The sequence below is a fragment of the Canis lupus genome, chromosome 13, assembly GCF_003254725.2.
Source record: "Canis lupus dingo isolate Sandy chromosome 13, ASM325472v2, whole genome shotgun sequence".
In the NCBI taxonomy this organism is placed as follows: Eukaryota; Metazoa; Chordata; class Mammalia; order Carnivora; family Canidae; genus Canis; species Canis lupus.
The window spans coordinates 2,266,161-2,292,337 of record NC_064255.1 but is presented as its reverse complement, the minus strand read 5'-3'; the positions used below and the strand labels follow the sequence as shown (position 1 = coordinate 2,292,337).

The 26,177-nt window shown below is 37.0% G+C and overlaps 1 protein-coding gene and 2 pseudogenes across 2 annotated transcripts in view; 1 reads left to right on the top strand and 2 right to left on the bottom strand.

Moving 5' to 3' along the window:
- The window catches only part of RNF19A (ring finger protein 19A, RBR E3 ubiquitin protein ligase), a 52,392-nt gene extending 40,023 nt beyond the window's left edge, over positions 1 to 12,369 (top strand). For both annotated transcript variants that reach the window (XM_025450141.3, XM_025450140.3), the window contains 7 exons: positions 308 to 452; positions 1,408 to 1,570; positions 4,255 to 4,369; positions 4,857 to 5,018; positions 7,464 to 7,677; positions 8,918 to 9,061; positions 10,186 to 12,369. In XM_025450141.3, coding sequence (XP_025305926.1) covers positions 308 to 452; positions 1,408 to 1,570; positions 4,255 to 4,369; positions 4,857 to 5,018; positions 7,464 to 7,677; positions 8,918 to 9,061; positions 10,186 to 10,876 — 1,634 coding nt within the window. In that variant the 3' untranslated portion in view covers positions 10,877 to 12,369. The remainder of the gene's footprint in view (positions 1 to 307; positions 453 to 1,407; positions 1,571 to 4,254; positions 4,370 to 4,856; positions 5,019 to 7,463; positions 7,678 to 8,917; positions 9,062 to 10,185) is intronic.
- LOC112662553 (U4 spliceosomal RNA) lies at positions 9,493 to 9,669 on the bottom strand (annotated as a pseudogene).
- A 2,341-nt stretch (positions 12,370 to 14,710) lies between the features above and the next one.
- Positions 14,711 to 21,940, bottom strand: LOC118353818 (40S ribosomal protein S2-like; annotated as a pseudogene).
- Positions 21,941 to 26,177: the final 4,237 nt, after the last annotated feature.

The following is a 26,177-nucleotide window of genomic DNA, read 5'->3' as shown; positions in this document are numbered from 1 at the left end:
TATTATTTTGTTACTGTTTGTTCTCATTGTTCCACTATTTTTGAAAATGTTTACAATTTGAAAATTTAATGTAAAACATGTTCCTTTTTCTGAGAAAAGAAGAAGAATACTTTTTTTAAAAAAAGTTATATAGATGTTCTTTGTAGCATTTCTTTTGGAAAAATATATGCTAAAAATAGTTGGCTTAAAGTTATCAGTTAACAAACTATGTAAAGATTTTTTGGCATTGCTACAATTGATTATCTACTAGACATTGTTATTTTTAGACCAGTTTTATGTAATAAACATCTCTTTATTTTCCTAATAGCTGATGATATAAAGCCATGTCCACGATGTGCGGCTTATATAATAAAGATGAACGATGGGAGCTGTAATCACATGACATGTGCTGTCTGTGGTTGTGAGTTTTGTTGGTTATGTATGAAAGAAATCTCAGATTTACATTATCTAAGGTAAGTATATAAAAGGAGCTATTTAGTCTGTGGTCATACCACCCTGAATGTGCCCTGTCTTGTCTGATACTGGAAGCTAAGCAGGGTTGGGCCTAGTTAGTACTTGGGGGGAAGGGAGAAAGAGCTCTTTATATCTAAATCTTTTATATATTTATTTTAGATAATTGGAAAGAATATTAAAGATTTTTAAACATGCTTATAAGATACTGAGAAGAATGTGTTTTATTCTAGTTACATAAATTTAAAAGGAACCAAATTATTGTGTTAGTCACTTGGGATTAATTAGTCAAAAATAGCAAACATAGATTTCTTCTTTTTTTGTTTGTTTTGTTAAACTTAGAAGCTAGTATTTTATACTCCTATGTAGCTTATACTAGGTCATAAATATTTCCATTTGATTGTCTTATATATAAATTCCCTCATTTAGTCCACAAAGAGAATTGTGTGCCTAAAAATAAGCATGTTTTGCATTAATTTATTCTTCAAAAGCTAACCTAACATTTTTAGGATAATAGAGGACTCAGGATAAATATTTAACTTGAATACTAGTTATCACTTTCTTTTTAAAATAACTGATGGCGGACAGCCTGGGTGTCTCAGCGGTTTAGCACTGCGCCTTCAGCCCAGGGCCTGATCCTGGAGACCTGGGATCAAGTCCCACATCAGGCTCCGTGCATAGAGCCTGCTTCTCCCTCTGCTTGTGTCTCTGCTTCTCTCTCTGTCTGTCATAAATAAATAAAAAATCTTTAAAAAATAAAATAACTGGTGGTAGTTCTTACATTGATATTTGGGGGGGGGGGTTTGTGGAGGGCTTTAATGAATTCAGAATTCAAGGAAAGGAAAAAATAAAACCTCACTCCTGAGTATGAGAATTCTTCTTTAGAATCATTGCTTTAATGTAATATAGTCATCGGTTATGTTTTAGAGCAGTTACAGTTATAATTTTTTCAATTAGTCCATCAGGATGTACTTTTTGGGGGAAGAAACCCTGGAGCAGAAAGAAGAAGATACTGTGGCAGCTGGGAACACTTGTTGGTGCTCCCGTAGGAATTGCTTTAATAGCTGGCATTGCTATCCCTGCAATGATTATTGGCATTCCTGTATATGTGGGCCGTAAGGTAAAATGCTTATTAATTCTTTATTAGTTTAAAATCTTCAGGTTTAAGATTGATATTGATGATTTTTGTTTTTTGTTTTGAAAGATCATTTTTATGATCATTTTTATACTGAAATATCTTCAGTATAAAACTATTTTTTCATAAGGTAATAAATTGTCAGTGTTTGGCAAACTTGTATGTATCCATAAAAAGTAGACTTGCTTTAAAATTACCTGAATCTGAAAACTTTAGTACATTTCCTTTCTAACTTTAAGTATTGAAGGACACACCTGCTATTTTTCTCATGGGTATATCCTTGTAAAGTTAGGTCTATAAAATGTTAATAGCTAAGTTACATATGCCCTCAAGGCAAAGAATAATTAGCCAGTTCCTGAATTATTTTGAACTTTAGTTCAAAGGTTTTATTTTCTTAGATTACTGCTATTAATATGCTGTTCTGTAGATTATAACAGTCTTGTGAAAGTCCAGATACCAATAATTGCCACTGGCCTATGAGTGATGAATTCTACTTCATTAGCTAAGCAATCTTTTTTGAAAGGTTAAAGGACCATTTATGAAGTGGCTAAGAATTCTGCTGTCTATGTTAATGGAATCTCAGAATTGAGAAGTAACTTTAGAAATTATCTGAGGGGATCCTGGATGGCTCAGTGGTTGAGCGTTTGCCTTCAGCTCAGGTCGTGATCCTGGGGTCCTGGGATTGATTGAGTCCCACATCAAGCTCCCTGCAAGGAGCCTGCTTCTCCCTCTGTCTGTGTCTCTGCCCCCCCCCCCCCTCGTGAATAAATAAATAAAATCTTTTAAAAAACAAAACAAACTCCCTAAACTTATTTAAGGTCCCAAACATAGTAGCTGATTATAATAATCCTTCATGTAGTTACCCAAAACAAGGCTTTGCTAAAAGCAAGACTATTCAGATACTTGGAAATAGAAGTAGAAGGGAAGGAGAGACTGTTATACTGCACACATCTACAAATAATTCATAGAGGAGAGATCTCATTGTTCATGTCTTAGGTGCAGTTTTAAGTCCTCCTTTTTTCAAACGTATACTGAAAGGGTTGAAAGTTGTTGAATTAGTTTCCCATTGAAACAATGCTCTCTGTGCTATTTAGGGATATAAGTCAGCCCAGGAAAACTTGTTAGGTTGATAAAGTAGCTAAAAGCTTAGTCTTTATTTACAATAACAAATAGAAAATGTGGCACAAGAAAGTAAAACAAAAAATTAAGTTGAACCAGAGATAGAATAAAATATGATCACTGTGATTGAACATTGGTGCTTAAGGATGCAAAATTTTCTGGAAGATTCCTATCTACTCTGTCAGTTTTTAGCTTTGGCTTTTCTCTGCTTCATTGCTAAGTTTTTCAGGAATGGTAGTGGGGAGAGGAACAAGAATTAACTGCAGTACTGAAGGTTGATGAAAGATGCCTTGGGAGGGTCTGCCATTTCTGCGTGCATGGACTATTTAGGGAAGTATAGAGGCTCATTTCCTAGGAACTTAGTTAATGCTGGCAGGATTCTCACTAGGAAATGTGAATGCTTCTCGTCTCATGCATGCTTCATCCACCTTCCTGCCCCAGCTTTCTCACTGTTTCCTATCTCCTACAAGGCTCATTGTACTTTATAGCCTTCAAGACAACCACGTAATAGATTATTTTATTAAATCTCACCTGTAACATTGTGCATAAGTCAAGTATTTTAGAGACTACCCATACATTTTTGGGGGCTATTTTGAATCTCTTGAAACAGAGGAGAAATATACTTTATTAGCTTTAGCCCTTGCAAACCATGAAACCAAAGAGACTGAGCTGTTCTTGAAGTTCAGATATCTTACAGACCACTTTCAATGTGATACTAAATTCTATTTATTAATTCTATTTAAAATTGTTTATTATCTCACAAGCCACTTCTAATGTGATATTAAATTCTATTAATCTAAGTTCATATATCTCACAAGCCACTTTCAATGTGATATTAAATTCTATTTATTTTAATACAGTACCTATACTGTACAAAGATGCGAAGAGATCTAACTCCTGTCCTCTGGAAGCATTATTTATTCTTTTTTTCCTCTTTCTGCCTTTTACTTTGAACTATAAATGAGATCCCGGGATTCTGAGTCATTTGACATTTTTCTTTATAAAAAGGGATTCAAGAAAAAAATTGACTAATTTAGTGATATTTGCTTCTTAGTACTGCTTGTTAAGGTCCATTTAAAAAAAAGTGTGGCAGTCTCCCCTAGAAACCAACTTTTATCATTTAGGGATGCCTATTTAGAAAGAAACCCCATGGAATGCTAAATTTATTAGAAGTAATCTATTAGTCAAGCATCCAATTCATGACTATATTGAAGATAATATTCTTAATGCCTTTTTCTTTGCTCAAAACATGATTTTACTCTTCTTGAATAAGATTATACATTTACTCAAGACTGTTTAAAAGTAAACACAAAGTAAAATCTATTAAATCACTGTCTTATTTAAGCAAATTATTAATAAGGACTAAATTATACATAAGAATATGGTTTAAGAAAAATAGAACAATTTATCTTGAATTAAGACGCTTAAGTGAATGAAATTATGAAAGAAGTCACTTTAATTACTAGCAAATGTAGATCTATTTCATTTAAATTAAATATATAATGTGTTTTCTCTTTAAACCCCCACCCCATTTTTATTTTTAATTCAAGATTCACAATCGATATGAAGGCAAAGACGTTTCAAAGCACAAACGGAATTTGGCCATAACAGGTGGTGTAACATTGTCTGTAATAGTATCTCCAGTTGTAGCTGCAGTAACTGTAGGTAAGAAAATGCTTAAAAATACTGATTACCTCAAATTTTATAAAATTTAAGTTTTACAGAAGGATTTTTTCAAAGCAAAGCATTATATTGCAGAAGATTAAGAGAGTTTTTTTTTTTATTAAGGACAATATAAGCTGAGCCTGCAGAAAGCCTCTCATTGAGTGTATTGGTTAAAAGTATTATAGACTCAGAAACCTAGAGTTAGGATAATTGGCAAATTCTTATTGGCTCATACCCACCCTTACCACTTTCTCAAGCCTTGGCTCTGAAAAACAAAAAGGTTTACATCTTTTTTTCTCATGCGTGTCACCTAAGAGGTTAGAAGCTTTGAATTTGTCTCTTCACAGCTAGATAAATCCATTTTGGGCAAGGATTGGAAAACAGCAGCACTTTTCTCCTATACACTTTCTCTTGAAAAGGCTTTCTGAGAACTCATGTTTCTGTGATTATTTTTTAACTTACAATTACTAATTTAATTCCTCTCTAGGTATTGGTGTTCCTATTATGTTAGCCTATGTCTATGGTGTTGTTCCAATTTCTCTCTGTCGAAGTGGAGGTTGTGGAGTCTCTGCAGGCAATGGAAAAGGAGTCAGGATTGAATTTGATGATGAAAATGATATAAATGTTGGTGGAACTAACACAGCTGTAGGTAAGTCTTTTAAGCAAAGGAAGAGGATGTACTTATTAATAGTTTTAGTTGGGAGAATCGGTAACATGCAAATTAGAATTTCCATTGCCCTCCTTTCACTAGGCCTAATAGCGTTCATCCTGAAGTACATCAGTGAAATGAACTGCCTGGGAAAGGTGAATGGATGAAAGAGGTTGGAAGAGTCCTGGGTACCTAACCTATACTAGAAATGTAATGTTGTAGAAATTCTAGACTTTTAATCTTAAACTTTGCCTGAAATAATACAAATCGGTAAAACAGGATATGAAGAAAAAGGTAGTTCATAAAAGAAGTATAGATAGCTAGTGAAGAGAGAATATCTTTAACCCAATGTTATTCAAAGAAATATTAATTAGAACAATAACTGGAGAGTGAAAAGGCCCTCATAGACTGCTAGTAGGAGTAAATCTTAAGAAATGTGTGTGTTCTATCTTCTGGTAATTCTTATTATAGAAATTTGTCTTCAGGGAATAATCAGGCAGATGTGCAAAGATAATGTCCACTTTCTTACCTCCCATTCTCTATTGAACCCACTCCAATCAGATTTGGCCCCTACCACTCCATAGTTTTATCTTGACCACTCCACCAAAGCAGAGTCACGAATGACCTCTGTGTTACCAGATAAAATGGTCAACTCTTGGTTTTCATCTTAATATAACAATACACCTGACATGGTAGACCATGCCCTCCTTCTTGAAACATTTTCTTATCTTCAGAGAAACCATTTCTCATTTCATCATATCTCCTAATCATTCCTTCTTAGTCTTCATCTACACTCATTCCCTGAGTCATCTCACCTATGAAATAACATGTAGCCTGACCACTCATACATTTGTATCTAGGCTAGAACTCGCCTCTGAACTTCATGTTTGTATATCTAACTCTCCTCGTTAATCTAAATATCTAACAAGAATTTCAAGGTTAACTTGTCTGTAACCAAACTCTTCACTCTAAAACCTGTTCTCTCTAGTCATCATCCACTCCTCATTTGGTAGCCTCTCCATTCTTGCTGTTTGGACCAAAACCCCTCACTTAGAGTGATTCCTCCTGTTCCCTTCTTACCTTACATGTGATCTGACAGCAAAATCTGGTGCTCCCTTCAATATTTAGCCATAATCCAACCATTTCTCATCCTCTCCACTTTAGTCCAAGCTACTATCCTTTTTTTGGATTTTTCAGTCCAAGCTACCATCTCTATCCTTTTAATAGCCTATTATAATATAGCCTCTTTAGCTGATCCATCAGTTTCTCATCTTTCTGCTCACTATTTCACAGTGTGTCTTTCTTATGCTCAGAACTCTCCTAGTGCTTCCAACAGTCATGGAGAAAAAATCCCCAATCCTTATCTTGGACTATATGGCCCCACATGATCTGTCCTGGATTGCATCTCTGAACTCCTCTCTTGTCACTCTTCTATTTAATACCACCCCTTCCTTGATGTTTTTGAGGATGCCAAGTACACCGCCACTTGCAGGCTTTTAAATTGGCCCTTCTCTCTGCCTGGTATAGTCTTACCCCAGATAATTTTATGGAATATAGTGGTATCAGGTCTTGTAATAGCTTGTATACAATTCAATCTGTAGAACATACCAAGAAATCAGCTTGTGGTGCACTTTATTGACCTGGAGAATAATAAGCTCTTTAAATGAAACCCTTATTGAAAACACATATTTTCCTCCAACAGTCAGCTAAATTTTTCAACAGATTTTTTATAGAATTCCTAAATCTTCTGGATTTTTTAAAAGAAGTGGTGAGCTTTTTTTTTTTTTTTTTTTTAGGATTTCAAGCCAGTTTATTTTAGATTCAAGGTAAAAGTTTGATTCCTTAAAAGCACTTATTCACAGTCTGTAATAAGTTGTTTTTTGTTTACTTGGCTTCTTAGGGATGGGGGCTATACCTGTCTTCTTTGATATTGTATTTTTAGAACCTGGTGCTTGATTTCACCATCTTTATTTATTTCCATTATCATACAAAAATCCTAATATCTTTAATATTAACAAAAGGAGAAAGCCAGTTTTCTCCTCACATTTCTTCTCCATCCTCATTTCCTTTTTCTTCTTTCTTAATATGAGTGTAGTTGACACAAACGTTACATTAATTTCAAGTGTACAACATAACGATTTAACAAGTTTCTACATAATGCTGTGCTCGCCACAAGTGTAGCTACCACCTATCATCATAGAAAGCTATTACAGTAAAAAAAGTGGTAACCATGTAATACTGAGAGTCAGTCCCTAATCCAGTTTTACACTCTGAGATAGCTCCCTGTCCTTTTACCCCATAGTTATGTGTTCCTGACTCCAGATGTTTTTCCTATTCCTGTGCATGTTGTATAATGAAAGGTCCTTTCTGAAATCATGGAGGAATTTAAGAAGAGGGAAATGAATAATCACACTTACGTAATTTCTTTAAAATATTTACATTTAGACACAACTTCAGTAGCAGAAGCAAGACACAACCCTAGCATAGGGGAGGGAAGTGTTGGTGGTCTGACTGGCAGTTTGAGTGCAAGTGGAAGCCACATGGATCGAATAGGAGCCATTCGAGACAACCTGAGTGAAACAGCTAGTACCATGGCCCTAGCTGGAGCCAGTATAACAGGGAGTCTGTCAGGAAGTGCCATGGTGAACTGTTTCAACAGGTAAGAAAAATGTCCTTTTTTTGTTTTGTTTTTTGTTTTTTGCTTTTGTTTTTACTTCTGTTATCTCAGGTGTGAATTAGATGAGAATTTTGAATGATTATGTAATTATGTAATCATTATGATTATTTGTAATCCTATGTCAGGGCTGAAAACAGCAATATTAAGAATGAAATTTAGTGGTAAACAGTAAAATTTTTACTTGTTTGAATTTTCTGTCTATATACCCGTGCTGTGATAAAAACCAAGTCTAAGGCATTTGTCAGATTAACTTTTAACTTTTTAACTTTTTCCCTGCATTATTAACTTTTTCCCTGCATTTGTCAGATTTGATATGAATCTGTGTTGGATCTGCTTTGGTGGACACAATAAAGGCAGTGCATAAGCCTGGACCTTACCTCTGGTGGTGGCAGCAGCTAGATGTTAGAAAAGGAAACACTGGCTGAGGCCTGGGGGGAGCAGGTGGAGTCAGGATGTGTGAGAATGTGTCAGCTGAGGCCAGGGTAGTCTAGTCCCCCGGAATCATTTTGTGTGTTAGTGCTTATTTTGTTCTCATCAAGTCTTTTAAAACAGCCATACATATAAGTAGGAAAAATTAAAGCATTTTTATCTTCCTTTGTTTTTCTCTAAGTCACTATTCTTGACTTCTGTTTATTAGCTTTGTTGTTTTTCTCTTAATGTAGGATAGTATACATGAATTAAAAAATAAATGGTCATATTTATCTTATTTTTGGGTAGCTTTTATTTTTTTTAGGTAGCTTGCTTTTATACTTTTAAACACAAACTTAAAAGTTATAGTAGTGTTTATTATGACTTTTTTTTAAAAGAATTGGGTATTAAATTTATAGGATCGTTTTTAATATATAGATGCTCCAGATGTTTTGATCCACTAATCTGTCATGTAGACTGGTTTTTAATGTATTCAGATATTGTTTCACACTCAAACATGGCAAATAGAGATTTAATTAAAATCCTTTATGTCCTTTCTATGTCACTCTGTTACTACCTTACTTGGCAGACAGCTAATTTTTCCTATTTTATTTCAATGGCTGGTACTGTTTATTTGCTGCAGTAGAATTTGAATAATCAAATAAAAGGAAACTAATAAAAAGTGTTGATAGTTGTTTCTAAAATAGTTTTTGTTACTAGGGTTCTTATCTGAATGATTTGAAGATACGATACATATTATAGTAGTCTGATATTATATGTTATTTCAGTTTTTATCTTCTCCCTGCTCTTTAAGGTTGGAAGTACAAGCAGATGTCCAGAAGGAACGGTACAGTCTAAGTGGAGAATCTGGCACAGTCAGCTTGGGGACAGTTAGTGATAATGCCAGCACCAAAGCAATGGCAGGATCTATTCTGAATTCCTACATCCCATTGGACAAGTAAGGAAAGAACTATTAAAGAGTTAAAGTAGTTTTCAGATTGTTTTTTGTTTCTTTATTAAAGATTTTATTTATTTTAGAGAGAACACGAGTAGGGAGAGGGGTGGAGGGAAGAGGGAGAGATCCCAAGCTGACTCTGCACTGAGCACAGAGGACAACTCCAGGCTCGATCCCACGACCCTGAGACCAGAGTCCAAATCCAGAGTTGGACACTAAACTGACTGAGCCACCCAGCCACCCCTTAAAATTAATTTTAAAAGAATTATTCCTATCAGACAAAATTATCATAAATAATGGTTACCAGCTATTAGGTTCTCCAGGAAGAGAAAATGATGAGATGTCCAGAGTAGGCAAATCCAGAAAGTAGATTAGTGGTTACCAGAGGCTGGGGGCAGGGAGGCATGGCAGCAGACTGCTAGTGGATAGAGGGTTTCTTTTGGGAATGATGAAAATGTTCTGAAGTTAGTTGGTGGTGATAGTTGCACAACTATGAATATACTAAATAAAAACCATTGAATTGTGCACGTTTAAACAGGTGAACTTTCAATTAGCAATAATCATGCCTCGGATAAATTTCATTGGCTATGATACTGCCACTGCGCAAAGCTAGGTGAGTTTTGTGACATGTAAATTATATCTCAGTAAAATTCTGGAAAAAATTGGAGAAGGTAACATAGTACCTGGAATAGCATAAGCAGTAAATGTAGCTACTTCTATTTTTTTTTAAATTGAAATATTATTATAAATACAGTCCTTTGGGTACCTGGGTGGCTCAGTCAGTTAAGCATCTGCCTTCAGATCAGGTCATGATCCCAGAGTCCTGGGATCAAGCCCCACGTTGGGCTCCCTGCTCAGTGGGGAGTCTGCCGCTCCCTCTCCCTCTGCTCCCCCCACCCCCGCTTGTGCAATGTCAAATAAAATCTTAAATAAATCAATGAATAAATACAATTCTCTTATTTCAAGTAATGTTTTAATAGAACATATCCTGCATTAATTTGTTCTGATAGTTTTATGAAGTCTTTGAATTTTTCACACAGAAACCTCTCTCCCTTTGCTATTTATTACCTGAAGAAAAATAAAAGGAAATTAGAAATTTATTTACATGTGTTACTCTTATGTTCCAGAGAAGGCAACAGTATGGAGGTACAAGTAGATATTGAATCAAAGCCATCCAAATTCAGGCACAACAGTGGAAGCAGTAGTGTGGAGGATGGCAGTGCCACCCGAAGTCATCCTGGTGGTTCATCCAGTGGCTTTCCTGAAGGTAAAGTCGGTGCCACCAAGTGGTCCAAAGAAGCAACAGCAGGGAAGAAAGCAAAAAGTGGTAAATTGAGGAAAAAGAGTAACATGAAGATAAATGAGACCAGAGAGGACATGGATGCACAGTTGTTAGAACAACAAAGCACGAACTCAAGTGAATTTGAGGCTCCATCCCTCAGTGACAGTATGCCATCTGTAGCAGATTCTCACTCTAGTCATTTTTCTGAATTTAGTTGTTCTGACCTAGAAAGCATGAAAACTTCTTGCAGTCATGGTTCCAATGATTATCATGCCCGCTTTGCTACTGTTAACATTCTTCCTGAGGTAGAAAACGATCGTCTGGAAAATTCCCCACATCAGTGTAGCATTTCTGTGCTTACCAAAACCGCTTCATGTTCAGAAGTTCCACAATTGAATCATATCGCTGAAGAACATGGTAACAATGGAATAAAACCCAATGTTGATTTATATTTTGGTGATGTACTAAAAGAAACAAATAACAACCACTCACATCAGACAATGGAATTAAAAGTTGCAATTCAGACTGAAATTTAGGCCTGTGAATGCTGCAAATTAATTACCATTGAACAACCTTGTTTGGAGCTGGTTGAACTACATGTGACTACTTTAAGTTTCAAGTTACTAGCAAATGCGGGGTTATATAATCTAATGCAGATACATTTTCTGTGTTCAGCAAAGCATTGTGTTTCATGTGGATCTTAATTACCAAACTTTGAAATGAAGGCTTTAAAAGTGCATTATTGTAAGGACAATAATTAAGTATGTTTTGTGTGTTTGCCACAAAACATTACTTGAAGCACATACTTGTGTATTTAGATAGAAATTTGGCTTAATTTATAATCAATATAAAATACTAATACAGTTAGAAACATTCTTACAAAGAAAACTTGAGGTTGGGAGATAAGTGGTTAGTGACATTTTATTGAAACCACTAAGGGATACTGTTTAAAGAACCTTGCAGGTTACTCTCAGTATATGATACTCTTTGTAACATTTCTATTCATAACTGGGCATAAATTTCTTTTTTTTTTCATATGCAATGTGGATATATAAAGCTTAATGCAGCCCATTTGCTACCATTTGGATACTTAGACACTTTGAGCAAGATTGTGGCAGTATTTCTTTGAAATAGAAATATCTGGTACTCTATATATCTTGTGTATTGTTGATGCCATCTTAGAAGTAAAATGTAAAGGTAGGTTATTATGTATACTGATAGCACCAAATAAGATGTATAAAACTACAAAATAAAATTCCATTAGTTTGTAAGTATTACAAAAAAAGTCACGTGACCTTCTACCAAGAGGAAGTTTGCACCCCATTGATTCTTGGTGCCTTTGAAATAGGCTGGATCTTAAGGACCTAGTTGTTTGAGGAGTTTGCTCTGTTGTCTTCCATAATGCCCTCTCTAGACACCTTGGATTATGTACACAAATACAAGATAAATAAACATAAATATGATTAATAATAACAATGCTGAAAAAGTATTGGCCTACCAAAGACACACTCAGGCTTTAGTGAATACATAACCTCAGTTTTAAGACATGCGTATCTTCTCCAATCATGAAATCAAAGCACAGTGCAGAGTTTGTACCAAGTACTAAGGAGGGGTCTACGTATGGCTGGCTTTATTTTCTTTTGCTTTTGTTTATGGAAGGTGTTCAGCTGACATAAACAGAAGTTGGCCAAAATACTGCCTGTAATGTTAATTTCCTATATAATTTACTTAAATAAAACAGGTTAACCTCAATGATAGTAGTTGAAATGTTCCATCTTATGTGTTTCAGTTAAGTATTACCATTATGGTGCTACTGAGCATTTTCTTTTATAAAAAGAAAAATGCCATGGGCTGCAGTCTTCTTCCACCATTTTTTCTCACAAGGTCCATTAATATGCTTATAACACTAGTGCCAGTTATTTTAGTTGATAATGCTTATTATGATATTTGTATATTTGTTTGCATTCCAATTTTGTTCAATAGTGAGTGTGTAAACTGCATATATTAAATAAATGTAAATACTAATGTATTGTTGCCTTATGGTTTGTGTGCAGGTATTTTTATAAGAATAAGAATAGTCATTTGGCACATGACAATTATAAATATTTCAAGCTATTGAGATGATTCTATATATTGATCTCAGCCCAAAAGGAAGCATTTACTGAACTTCTCAACAAAGTGTTGACACACAAGGAATCCTTTCTTCATGTCTAATACCTGTCTTTCTTCTAGAAATAAGCTGTTTTATTATCAGCATATTTCATTTTTTAAAGTGAATTGGTTGGAAAATAAATAGATCTATCCTTAAATTGTGAAGAGAAGTATTGTAAGTCAGAAAAATAAAAAATCTTAGAAGACTGTTCTAAGAAATTCTACTCTGGCAACATTAGATCATGAAACCAGAGCCATTTGAATTGAAGGTAGTAATTGTAATCAAATGCTTTCTATCCTCATGCCTTTATATAATACATCAGTGATTTTTCTGATTTCCTGTTACATAGTTAATACTTAATGAAAATAATATGTATGAATTTGTTGATTACCTTGACATTTCTGTAAAAGGCTAAAGATTAAATGGAAAGCTAAACGACTCTTGGAGGAATACAACAAAAAGGGTGCCATATAGGAGGTCAGTTCCTCTTCTGTTTGTACCCTCAACCTGTACCACCCTGGTCTCATTTGAAAATAATTATATAAACCTTTCAGCTGGCTTCAGAAGTTCCTTCATCTCTCAGGAGTCATTCAAACTTGAATTTATTTAGTACCGAACCAAATTCCCCTGGAGCTCAACTCTAGGACTAGCCTAGATAGAACAAGAGAAGACTCCAGGGTTCAAGACCTTATTAACTCACCAAAATCTTTGAAAGACCCTTTGTACATTGCTTTCTTTAAGGTCTGGGGGGGGGGGGGGGGACATCACATAGTAGTGGGAGATAATACAAAAATTATAATGGTATACCCTACTGTTAATTATATAGACTACATCTTAACTGGATTCTCTTAAATGTACAAATTCATAGCTTCAGAGCACTGAATTAGCTTTTTTTTTTTTTTTTTTTTAATTTATGATAGTCACAGAGAGAGAGAGAGGCAGAGACACAGGCAGAGGGAGAAGCAGGCTCCATGCACCGGGAGCCCGACATGGGATTCGATCCCAGGTCTCCAGGATCATGCCCTGGGCCCAAGGCAGGTGCTAAACCGCTGCGCCACCCAGGGATCCCTGAATTAGCTTTTATGTTAAATTCACACAATCCTCGGTCTTATTTTCGGCAAAAATTGGGTTAATTGTAAATATGTAATACTTTCTATAGCATATTATCTAGTTAAGTATAATTTTGATCACCAAAGGACTAAGTATATGTTAAAAACCATCATAGCTATTAATTCCTACATGAGCAAAATCCCTAAACTCCTGTTCCTCTGACCGTTTTGCCTTTCTAATCAGAGTCATCAGGATTTTAGGATTGTGTTTTATATGGTTCCTTTTTATGGGCTTATTTCATTTATTTACCTTAGAGTATGAGATATTGCTAAAAGCCAATGTTTACACACTGGTCAGTATTTATTTGTTTATTTTTAAAGATTTTATTTATTTATTCATGAGAGACACAGAGAGAGAGAGGCAGAGACATAGGCAGAGAGAGAAGCTGGCTTCTTGCAAGGAGCCCGATGTAGAATTTGATCTTCGGACCTGGGATCACGCCTTGAGCTGAACACAGTTGCTCAACTGCTGAGCCACCCACACATCCCCCACACTGGTCAGGTTTTTTTTGTTGTTGTTGTTTTTTTGGTTTTTTTCTCCACACTGGTCAGTTTTAAATGCTCAGAGTAGTATTCTAAATTTGAGAGAGTTACAGTGTTTTGGTAGCCAATATTTAATAGATGAATAGTGAAGAAGTTTGCAGTTTTTAAATTTAGTTCAGGGATCCCTGGGTGGCGCAGCGGTTTGGCGCCTGCCTTTGGCCCAGGGCGCGATCCTGGAGACCCAGGATCGAGTCCCACGTCGGGCTCCCGGTGCATGGAGCCTGCTTCTCCCTCTGCCTGTGTCTCTGCCTCTCTCTCTCTCTCTCTGTGACTATCATAAATAAATAAAAATTAAAAAAAATAAATAAATTTAGTTCAAATTTAATCACCATACTTCATATGCCAGTTAGAATTTTTGTGATTTCTATCATAAATAAATAAAAAAAAAAAATTTTAAAAAGGGATCCCTGTGTGGCACAGCGGTTTAGCGCCTGCCTTTGGCCCAGGGCGCGATCCTGGAGACCCAGGATCAAATCCCACGTCAGGCTCCCGGTGCATGGAGCCTGCTTCTCCCTCTGCCTGTGTCTCTGCCTCTCTCTCTCTCACTGTGTGCCTATCATAAATAAATAAAAAAAAAAAAATTAAAAAAAAAAAAGAATTTTTGTGATTTCTGCCAATTTATTCATTCAACAAGATAAACTATCTGGAGATAGAGCATTGTATCAAATAAACAGACACGGTGCCTTCAATTAGCTTATATTATACTTGGGAGAGAGTCATAAAAAAATATATATATATACACATAGTCTGGTGATGGGTGCTTTAAAAAAATACAGAATGTGGAATAAAGTGATTAGAGTATTGGATAGTGCTGTTTTATATAGAGCAAACCAGAAAGATCTCTTTTTAGATAACATTAGTTCAAAGATCTAAAAGAAGTGGAGGAGAAACGGGTAGATACACCAAATGGATGAGCATTACAGAAAGAGATCTCTCAGGTGAGTTAACATACTTGGGAGTTTGATATCTATCTGCCTCCTTGTTTTTCTTGGAGAGTGTCTTGACTGTTCTTGACCCTTTACATTTCATAACCATTTCGGAATAACCTTATTGAATTTACCAGCTTTAGTTGGAATTTTTTATTGAGTCTATAATTATCCCTGTAGAGATCTTTTGTGTCTTTTGTTAATTTTATTCACAAGTACTTGATACTTTTTGGATGCCATTTTCTGTTTGTTACTAACAGTATATAGAAATATAACTGATTTTCATGTAATGATTTTGTATCTGGGAAATATTACTCTCAATTCCAGTAGTTTAGTTTCTTTGAAATTTCTATATGCACAATCATCTTGGAATAATGTATTTTTTATTTAACACTTGTACAGTCCTTTGACAAGTCAAACACTTTCTGTGTACTTCTAAAATATTTTCAGAACAACTCTGTGAAGGAGGTATTCATTATCCCCATTTTATAGATGAAGAAAGAGAGACACAGAGTTAAGTACTTTGTCCAGGTTGCATGACTGGTAAGTGGCAAAGCCAGGATTCAAACTGTTTTGTTTCTTCCTCTTTGATCTTTTCATCATGTATTTCTTTTTCTAGCCCATTTGCACTGGTTGGGACTTCAGTGTAAAGTGCTAAATAGCAGTGGCCGTGGGGGCATTGTTTACTTCTTAATCTCAAAGGAAAACCTTTCAGTGATATTAAGGTTTCAGTTAAGGGAAACCTTAATATCTGATATTTGTGCAGATATATTTGTAGGTGCCCTTTATAAAATTTATTGTCTTCTGACTCTTAGTTTGCCAAGACTTTTTACCCTGGGGAATATGTTGAATTTCATTGGCTACTTTTGGTGAGGGACATCTGTCTTATAATTGTGATTTATCCCTTTAATGTAATTATGTGTAATATAAATGTGATTTATCCCTTTAACCAGGATTAATATGGTTATGGTTAATGGTTATGGTTAATATGGTTAAAATATGAATTTGACTTTTCAAATATTAAACCAACCTCCTGGGATAAACTTCAGTATCAGAGCTCATAAGGTTAGAATTATGTCTTATATGAATGCTTTGGTAGAAATTGATGTTAAGGCTGTGTGGGCTTTGTGAATTGTCTTTTAATATTATGGTAAGCCAGGTTTTCAGGATTGAGAAGCAATTCTTCTTCATTGACTTAATACGACCTTACTGGAATAGCAGCCCCTCGCCTTTGTAAGAGTTTACTAATCCCATAGAATGTGTAAAAATCCCTGGCTTTATGGTGACACCATACATAGTTTTGCTTTTATTGTTTTTCTGTCCAGCATTTTGCCTAGTTATTGGAACACCTATTTCTGCTACCTTTTATCCAGCATGGAGAAGGCAAAACTTAAGATATTTCATACCATGTGCACCAGGTGCCTCCGAAATCTGTATTCTGGGAAATTCAGGGGGATACTGGGAAAACAAATCTTAAAAAGAAAGAAACTATAGGTTCTTAAGGGCAAGGACCTTGTCTTTTCTTTTTTCTACATGTACTAGTAAGTATATATGAAGAAGAGATTGAGTTCACCCTTGCTATGATGGGACAGAGTAACTGAACAACAGGAATGGGAATGTTTGTGGACTTAGGCCTCAGAGTTGTGACCAGTCTCTTCATTGTACTATACACGAGAGCTGTTTGAAACAAGACAGTGCCTGAAAAAGCAGTAACTTTTAATAAGGTTTTATACCACGTGTGTTAGGTCATAAATATTGTAGGATGTGTGACAGCCACTGGAACATCATTTTTTCAGGGTTGATTTAGCCAAGGCATTTTAATTTTGGTTTTGGGAGGCTTTTTGTTGTATGTTCATTTTAAGGAATTGGATACTTTCAGCTAGTAAAGAAATCTGTTGCTTTAGAGAGGTAACGTGTTTTGGAGACAATTACTTTTGGGAGTTTATAAATAAAATAGAATATATACAGAAGAATTTACTTTTCCTTTCCCCCTTTTTTCCTTTCTTTCCCTTTTTTCTTTGCCCCACCTTTTCTCAGCCCCTCCTTCCAACATTACCTTCCCCCCAAACCAATGCAGATAAGCACATATGTATGTATGTATGTAAACATAGTTTTCTCCTTGTTATATAGTGAAGCACAGTACATATATACCTTGATCATTTTCTCAACATCTTAGAGAAATTAGTTCAAATCAAGTGGTATAGCTCCAACTTATTCTTAATTCCTGCATATGATGGGCATTCTCTTGGTGTCTCTTTTGTTTTTTTTTTCTCCTACTACAACACTGCAGGAAATCTCATATGTAAGTCCTTATTCTCTAGTAGTGTTAATTATAGGAGATAGTTTCATGGTAACAGATGGCTAGGTTGCAAAGTATATGTAGTTTTAAATTTAATAAGGTTATCAGATTGCCTTTTTTAAAAATATATTTTATTTAAATTCACTTTGCCAACATATAGTATAACACCCAGTGTTTATCTCATCATGTGCCCTCCTTAATGTCCGTCACTCAGATCAGGTTTCCTTTTAAAAGGGCTGTCAAGAAGCACCTGGGTGGCTCAGTGATTGAGCGTCTGCCTTTGGCTCAGGTTGTGATCCTAGGGTCCTGGGCTTGAGTCCCGCATCAGGCTCCCCACAGGGAGCCTGCTTCTCCCTCTGCCTGTCTCTGCCTCTCTCTCTCTGTGTCTCTCATGAATAAATAAATCTTTAAAAAAATATTAAATACCTTAGAAATCACTTTAACACTCTGCTGTAACTCATGATTAATTAATCTCTTTGCATACAACATAGCATCAGCCCATAGTACTTCTTCCTGAGAAGTCCTCTGGTGAAGAGTACATCCTTTCTAACAGGTCACAAATTGGTCACATGAAGGGAGTTTTCAACAAAATGCATTTCAGAAGTGGAAATGAAAACTTTCTTGACAAACATCAAATTTTCAATATATCCATCATCATGTTGCAGTGTCAACTTACAGAGCCCTTTGCATTCTGAGACCTTGCAGGAGGTACTCTCTGAAATTGCCTAGATACATCATTGAATGTTCTGAGCAATTCAGAACTAAAACAGCCAGTTTAGGTCCAGTCTTGGAGCTGTCCTCAAGGTTTTGCTGCTTTACCTTTCTTTTTTTTTTTCTAGCTTTACCTTTCAAACTTCATTTCCTTTGCTCACAATCTCAGCAAATGGGCAAAACCAGTATAGTCACAGTTTATTGGCATTTCTTACTGGGCAGTATTCTATTGTGTTCTCATTTGGGCTTCAATATGAATAAAAGTAGTAGATTGAGATTAGATGATCTCTAAACAAATTTCTTCAGGCTACAGCATAACTCAATTCTATGACCAAGAAAAGGCTTCTGGCTTTGACCAAGGTTGTTGAGAGTAGTTTGAATACTGATAGGAACTAGAGGCCAAATTTCTTTTTCTTTTTTTTTTTTTAAGATTTTATTTATTCATGAGAGACACAGAGAGGCAGAGACACAGGCAGAGGGAGAAGCAGGCTCCATGCAGGGAGCCCGATGCGGGATGTGGGATTCGATCCCAGGACTCCAGGATCACGCCCTGAGCCCAAGGCAGGCGCCAAACCACTGAGCCACCCAGGGATCCCTGAGGCCAAATTTCTTAAAAAGAGAATGAGAGGTGGGAAAAATAGAAAAAGTTATCTATTTTTGAAAATATGGTATAGGAAAAGATGGAAACTTGGAGATTGAAAGAGACTTTAAATGAGGAAGAGTTGAATGGGTTTGTAGGTGGAGAGGAAGGCGGTAATTGAAAGGGACATATGCAGAAGATGGTATTATCGTTGGAGGAAAACCCTTGAAGAGGGTACGGGATGAGGGATCAACACTGAAGAGGAGGAAGAGGAAGAAATTACTTTTTTTAAAGATTTTATTTATTCATGAGAGATACAAAGAGAGGCAGAGACACAGGCAGAGGGAGACGCAGGCTCCCTGCAGGGAGCCTGACGTGGGACTCAATCCTGGGTCTCCAGGATCAGGCCCTAGGCTGAAGGTGGCACTAAACCACTGGGCCCACCAGGGTTGCCCGGAAATTACTTTCTAAAAGAGAAGAGGAGCAGGGAGAATGGTGATAAGTCAGAAGGAAGGGGGGCTGTTTGGAGCAGTTGTTAGGAGATAGCCAGTTGTCTCAGTTAAGGTCAGGAGCTGAGGGTGATCGCAGCTAGTGGGCCGACCACGGTCGTGGACCACAGGACAACATGGTAACAGCTGCAGAGACTAGACATTAACTGATGGGCCAGAGTTAATGTTCTATACACAGGGAGTTTTCATATTGTCCCCCAAAGAATCAGACTGATGCTGTTGTAGTTCTGGAACCCACTAACTGGAACATGATGCCTCCGCAGTCCCTGGAGCAAGGGAAAGGACCGTGGAGCACCTGCACTGGCTCTTGTACCCCAGGGCACAGAAGGGACACACCACTTCCACCTCTACCCTATCAGCAGGATTAGTCACATGACCCTAATCCATCACAGAAAGTTTGAAAGTTCCCATCTTGTGTATGACGAAGAGGGAAAGGAAACCATGTGTTGGTTAAGAGTGGCAATGCCTGACTCACAAAGGAACTACTTGTATAGCTAAAATTCTGGTATTTTGCACCACACAGCTTTCTCTCTGATCCAACTATCATTCCTTGAGGCTTAGCACACAGAAGTTATGCTCCTCTAATACTAAGAGTACATGTAGTTCCTTAAACATTCCCAGTTACTTCACACTTTGATTCAGCAGGCACCTTCAGTATGCATCGTGCTGCCTGCCTCTGTGTCTCCCATTTCCTCTGCCTGGCACATCCTTTTCTCATCCAGATGACAAACTCAAACTGCAATGTTACCTCCTTAACACCTATCTTAACCTCATAGGCAGTACTGCGCATTTCTCTTGCTCTGCATAATCACTATTACACCTCTATTAGTGTAAAAAGATTGGAATTTACATATTCATTGCCTCTACTAAACTGTGATGCTCAAAGGCCGGGGACTTTACTAATTAATTCCATTATTTTTAATATTTTCCATTGCACAGCAGGTGTTCAAAGACAGATTGCCCAGGTTTGAATATTGGATCAACCACTTGGAATATTTGTAATCCTTGTTAATATACAAGAATTTAAGTTTTCTCTATACTTTTTCTGTGCCATGGTTTCCTCACCTATAACAGAATTGTTGTAAGGATTAGACAGTGTGATAAACTGCACAGCGCCTAGCACAAAGTGAAGCTCAGAACCACCCATAACTTTTTTTTTATTGGAACATATTTGACATATGTAAATTTAAGGTGTACATACTGGTTTTGTACATATATGGCAATATGATTGTTAATATCGTGTATCTTCATCACCTCACATTATTTTTTTTGTGGCAGGACTAATTAGGATCGATCTCTTAGCAAGTTTGATGTTTATAATACAATATTATCTATAATCATGCTGTGCATTAGAGCTCTAGGATGTAGCTTATTTACTAGTTGCTAGTTTTTACACTTAAACATCTCTCCTATTCCCCCAACCTCCAGCACCCTGGTAACCATTTTACTATTTTTAGGAGTTTGGCTTTAAGATTCCACATATAATTGATAACTATATATAGTATTTGTCTCTAACTTATGTCACTTAGCTGCCCTCAAGGTCCATCCATGTTACAAATGGCAGATAGACTTCTTATGACTGAATATTGTATCGTGTGTGTGTGTATAATCTTTATCCATTCATCAGTTGATGGGAATACTTGTTTCCATGTCTTGGCTATTGTGAATAATGCTGCAATAAACATGGGATTGCATATATCTCTTTAATATCCTGTTTTCATTTCCTTTGGGGATATACCCGTAAGTGGAATTGCTGGATCATAGAGTAGTTCTCTTTTTATTTTGAGGAGCCTCCATACTGTTTTCCATAGTGGCTGTACCAATTTACACTCCCTCCTGTGTACAAGGGTTCCCTTTTCTCCACATCCTCACTAATGCTTATTTCTTGTCCTCTTGATGATAGTCATTCTAATAGGTGTGAGATGGTCTCATTGTGGGGGTTTTTGTTGTTTGCATTTCCCTGATGATTAGTGATGTTGAGCATCTTTTCATGTACCCATTGGCCATTTTGAGGTCTGCTTTGACAAAATGTCTAGTTCCTCTACCCATTTTTTAATTGGATTGGTTTTGTTGTTGAATAGTGTGAATTGGGTGTGGGGGGGGTGTGTATTCAATAGATTTTAATTCACTTTATTTTTCTTGTATAAAGCTATATACTGGCTGGGGCCTGGGTCCTCTGCATGGAGACTCTGATGTGAGTCTTTACAAGATAGTTGAATTCCTGATAGGGAGACTTGAACACAATCTCTTTCCAGAGGTCAGCACTAGGTCTTGGAAATGGCATCACAAGTGGCCTTGGCAAAGCTGCCTTGGGTGGCCGTGCAGCCCCTGGCTGAGGCCATCATCAGTAGCTTCTTGGGCATAGGGGCTGAGACAAAGCCAGTGATGCTGGGAGCAGTGATGAGGCACACCAGCACAGAGCCACAGCAGCCAGTCACCTTGCATGGCATGATGTGGGGCTTGCTGATTTTATTCTACAGTAGCCTCTCCACACAGGGATGGAAAGCTTGGCCAGGAGATGGCCCCATGGATGACTGTTGCTACCTTGGAGCACTTAACCCAGAACAATGTGTATGTTGTCATCTCTGATGGCAACAAATATCTCGAGCCTGGTCTGCTGGCCAGCATGGGTTTGTTTTTGAACAGGCATAATGTTCAAAACCTCATCCTTGACAGATACCTCCAGGAAAGTCGATCTGAGATTCAGTGATGGGCAGGGACAAGAGATACTTTTACTCCAGGGACTTGATTTTCATGTCTTAACCAGGCAGCTCAGCTTGATCACAAGGACCTAGTTAGTTCTTGGCCTTGGCCCCAGCCTCATCAGGGCTGCAACCCCAGTCCTGCATGCCACTGCCAAACCTAAAGAAGCCACCACTGCCTCCCATCCCAAGTCCCCCCAAGCCCTCCAGACCTTCCTGCTGCACAAGTGCCATCTGCCATTTGGTGTTTACTTGGAGAACTGTTTATATATTTTGGATATTAACTTCTTATCTAGTATTTGCTTTGCAAATATTTCCTCCCATTCTGTACATTACCTTTCCATTATGTTGTTGCTTTTGCATTTTTTTTATTTTTATTTTTTATTTATTCATGACAGACACAGAGAGAGAGAGAGAGAGAGAGAGAGGCAGAGACAGAGGGAGAGGCAGGCTCCATGCAGGGAGCCCGACGCGATCCCGGGCCTCCACTGAGCCACCGGGGCTGCCCAATGTGCAAAAGCTTTTTGCTTTGCTCTAGTCCCACTTGTTAATTTTTGCTTTTGTTGCTTTTGCTTTTGGTGTCATACCCGTAAAATGTCATTGCCAACACCACCACGAAGGAACTTCTTTCCTGTTTTTTTTCTAGGAGTTTTTTGGTGTCAAGGCTTATATTTAAGTCGATCTGCTTCAAGTTAATTTTTGTGAGTGGTATAGGATTAGGGGCCCAGTTTCACTTTTCTGTGTTTATCCAGCTTTCCCAGCACAATTTGTTGAAATACTATCTTTTCTCCACTGGGTGTTCTTGGCTGCCTTGTTGAATATTAGTTGACCATATATGTAGAGGTTTAATTTGGGACTCTGTTCTGTTCTACTGGTCTGTGTGTCTTGTTTTTCTGCCAGTGCCATGTGGTTTTAATTACTAAAGCTTTATAGTTTAGTTTGAAATCAGGAAGTGTGATGCCTATAAGCTTTGTTCTTTGTTCTCATAACTGCTTTGGCTATATGGGATCTTTTCTGGTTCCATACAAATTTTAGGATTTTTTTTTTCTATGTGAAAAATGCCATTGGAACTTTGATAGGGATTGCAGTCAATCTATAGATGGCTTAGAGTAATAGGGACATTTTAACAATATTAATTCTTCCAATCCATAGGCATGGAACTCCTTTCCATTTGCCTAATTCATCTTTGGTTTCATTCAGTGAAGTCGTGTAGTTTTGGCTGTATCTATTACTTCCTTGGTTAAATTTAGCTTGGGCATTTTGTTTTTGATGCTGCTATGAATGGGATAGTTTTTCAGATGTTTCATTGTTCTAGAAATGCAACTGATTTCTCTATCGATTTTATATACTGTGACTTTATTGATTTGATTAGTTCCAACAATTTTTTAATCAAATCTTTGGGATCTTCTCTATATAAAATATCAAATGCAAAAAAAATTTACTTCTTCGTATCTGATTTTTATGCCTTTTATTTATCTTGCCTATTTTAGATAGGCTCTCCAACACTTGTATTAAGAGTGGGCATCCTTGTCTTGTTCATAATCTTACAGGAAAAGCTTTTGTTTTTTCACTGTTGAGTATGTTCATTTTCACCAGAGATATGGGATGGGTATTTAGTTTTCTTGTAGGCTCTTGTCTGGCTTAATATCAGGGTTAATGTTGGCCTCATAGAATCATCCTAGAAGTGATCCCTCCTCAATTTTTTGGAAGAGTTTGAGGATTAACTCTTCTTCAAATGTTTGGTACAATCTGCTAGTGAAGCCATCTGGTCCTGGAGTTTTCTGTTTGGAGGTTTTTTGATTATGATTCAGTCTCTTACTGGTCTTCTCAGATTTTGTTTCTTCCTGATTCAGTCTTGTGAGTTCTGTGTTACTAAGCAATTCATCTATTCAAAGGAATCTAATTTGCTGGCGTGTAACTGTTCATGCCAAGCTCTTATGATCCTATGCATTTCTGTAATGTCTCCTCTTTCATTTCTGATTTTGAGTCTGTCTGGTGAAGCCTTGTCAATTTCATTTTTGAAAAAAGTTTAGTTTTGTTGATCTGTTGTTTTTTTCTGGTCTCTAGTTCTGCTCTGATCCCTATTTCCTTCCGTTTTTTTTGTTTTGTTTTGTTTTTTTAAGATTTTATTTATTTATTTTTTTTTTTTAAAGATTTTATTTATTTATTCATGATAGTCACAGAGAGAGAGAGAGAGAGAGAGAGAGAGAGAGAGAGGCAGAGACACAGGCAGAGGGAGAAGCAGGCTCCATGCACCGGGAGCCCGACGTGGGATCCGATCCCGGGTCTCCAGGATCGCGCCCTGGGCCAAAGGCAGGCGCCAAACCGCTGCGCCACCCAGGGATCCCAAGATTTTATTTATTATTCCTGAGAGACACAGAGAGAGAAAGAGGCAGAGACACAGGCAGAGGGAGAAGCAGGCTCCATGCAGGGAGCCCGACGTGGGACTCGATCCTGGGACTCCAGGATCACACCCTGGGCCAAAGGCAGGTGCTAAACCGCTGAGCCACCTGGGGATCCCCCCTTCCTTCTGTTAACTTTATTTTCATTTGATAAATTTTATTTCCCCTATTGATTTCTTCTTTGACCCATTGGTTATTCAGAAGTGTGTTGTTGAATTTCCAGCTTTCCTCTTGTAGTTTCATACCATTGTGGTCAGAACATATGGTTGGTATTTCTGTCTTCTTAAATTTGCTAAGCTTGTCTTGTGTTCTATCATATAATCTATCCTCGAGAATGTTCCTTGTGTACTTGGGAATAATAGATTGTTGGTAATGGATGGAATGTTCTGTCAGTTGGGTCCATTTGGTCCAAAGTATGGTTCAAACCCAATATTTCCTTGTTGATTTTGTCTGGATGATTTATTCATTGCTATTAAGGGTTAAAGCCCTCGACTGTTATTCTATGGTCTACTTCTCCATTCAGGTTTGTTAGTATTTGCTTCATCTGTTTAGGTGCTCCAATGTTGCGTGCATACACATTGTTCTGACTTCTTGCCGTATTGACCCCCTTTATCATTATTTAATGACCTTGTCTTGTTACCATTTTTGGCTTAAAGCTTTGTTTTGTCTCATGTTAAGTACAGCTATCTTTGCTCTTCTGATTTTCATCTGCATATAATTTCTTTTTCCTTCCCTTTACATTGAGCCTGTGTTCTTAAAGCTGAAGTGAGTCTCTTGTACACAGCATAGAATTGGGTCTTATTTATTTTTTCTCCAGCCACTTGATTGGTGAATTCAATTCATATTGAGTAATTATTGATATATTGGGTTTTACAACTGCCATCTTACTGATTTCCATTGTTCCTTTTTCCCCAGTTTTTCCCCCCTGTTCCTTTTTCCTTCTTGTTTCACCTTTGTAAATTGGTGATTTTCCATGGTGGGTATACTGTACCATGCGTATGTTTCCCTTTTTAAATCTTTCGTGAATCTAGATTTTTTGCTTTGTGGTTAACATGAGGCTTACAGAAAACATTTCATTCATGTAACAGTCCATTTTATGCTGATAGCAACTGATCTTCATTTGCCTAGGAAGGCTCTACTCTCCTATTTTTATCACCTTTTAACTCTTTATATATCTCTAACAGCATTTCTTGTAAAGCAGATCTAATGGTGATAAATTCCCACAGTTTGTTGGGCAAGTCTTTATTTCTCCATTGCTGAAGGAAACTCTGGCTGGCAATGTTTATCTTTGGACACTTTCGATATGTCATCCTACTCTCCTGGCCTATCAGGGTTTTTTGCCTAGAAATCAGATAGTCTAATGAGGGTTCCTTTGTAAGTTACACTTTTTACCCTTGGCTGCCTTTAGGATTCTCTGGTTTTTGATAGTTTCCTTGTAATGTGTCCGGGAGAAGGTATTCCCATTGAGATAATAGGGTAAACTTGAACCTTGAATTTGGATGTTCAAGTCTCTCCGCAGGTTTAGGGGAGCTATCGATTTCTAAAAAAATAAACTTTCTGCCCTCTTCTCCCTCTTATCTTCTAGAGTGTGGATTATTTCAAAATTCCTATCCTCTAAGTCATTTATTCTTGCTTGCATCTGCTCTATTCTACTAGAGGCTGTTATAGTCTTCATCTCATTTACTAAATTCAACTCCAGAATTTGGTTTTTATGATTTTTATCTTTTTGATAAAGAGTTCTTTGTTCGATTGAGCATCTGACTCTTGGTTTTGACTCAAGCCATGATCTCAGGATCCTGCGATCAGTGGTTGGCTTCCCCTTGCCCTCTGCCCACACTCTCACTCATGCATGGTCTCTAAAATAATTATTTTAAAACGTTATTTTGTTCATATATTTTCCTTCC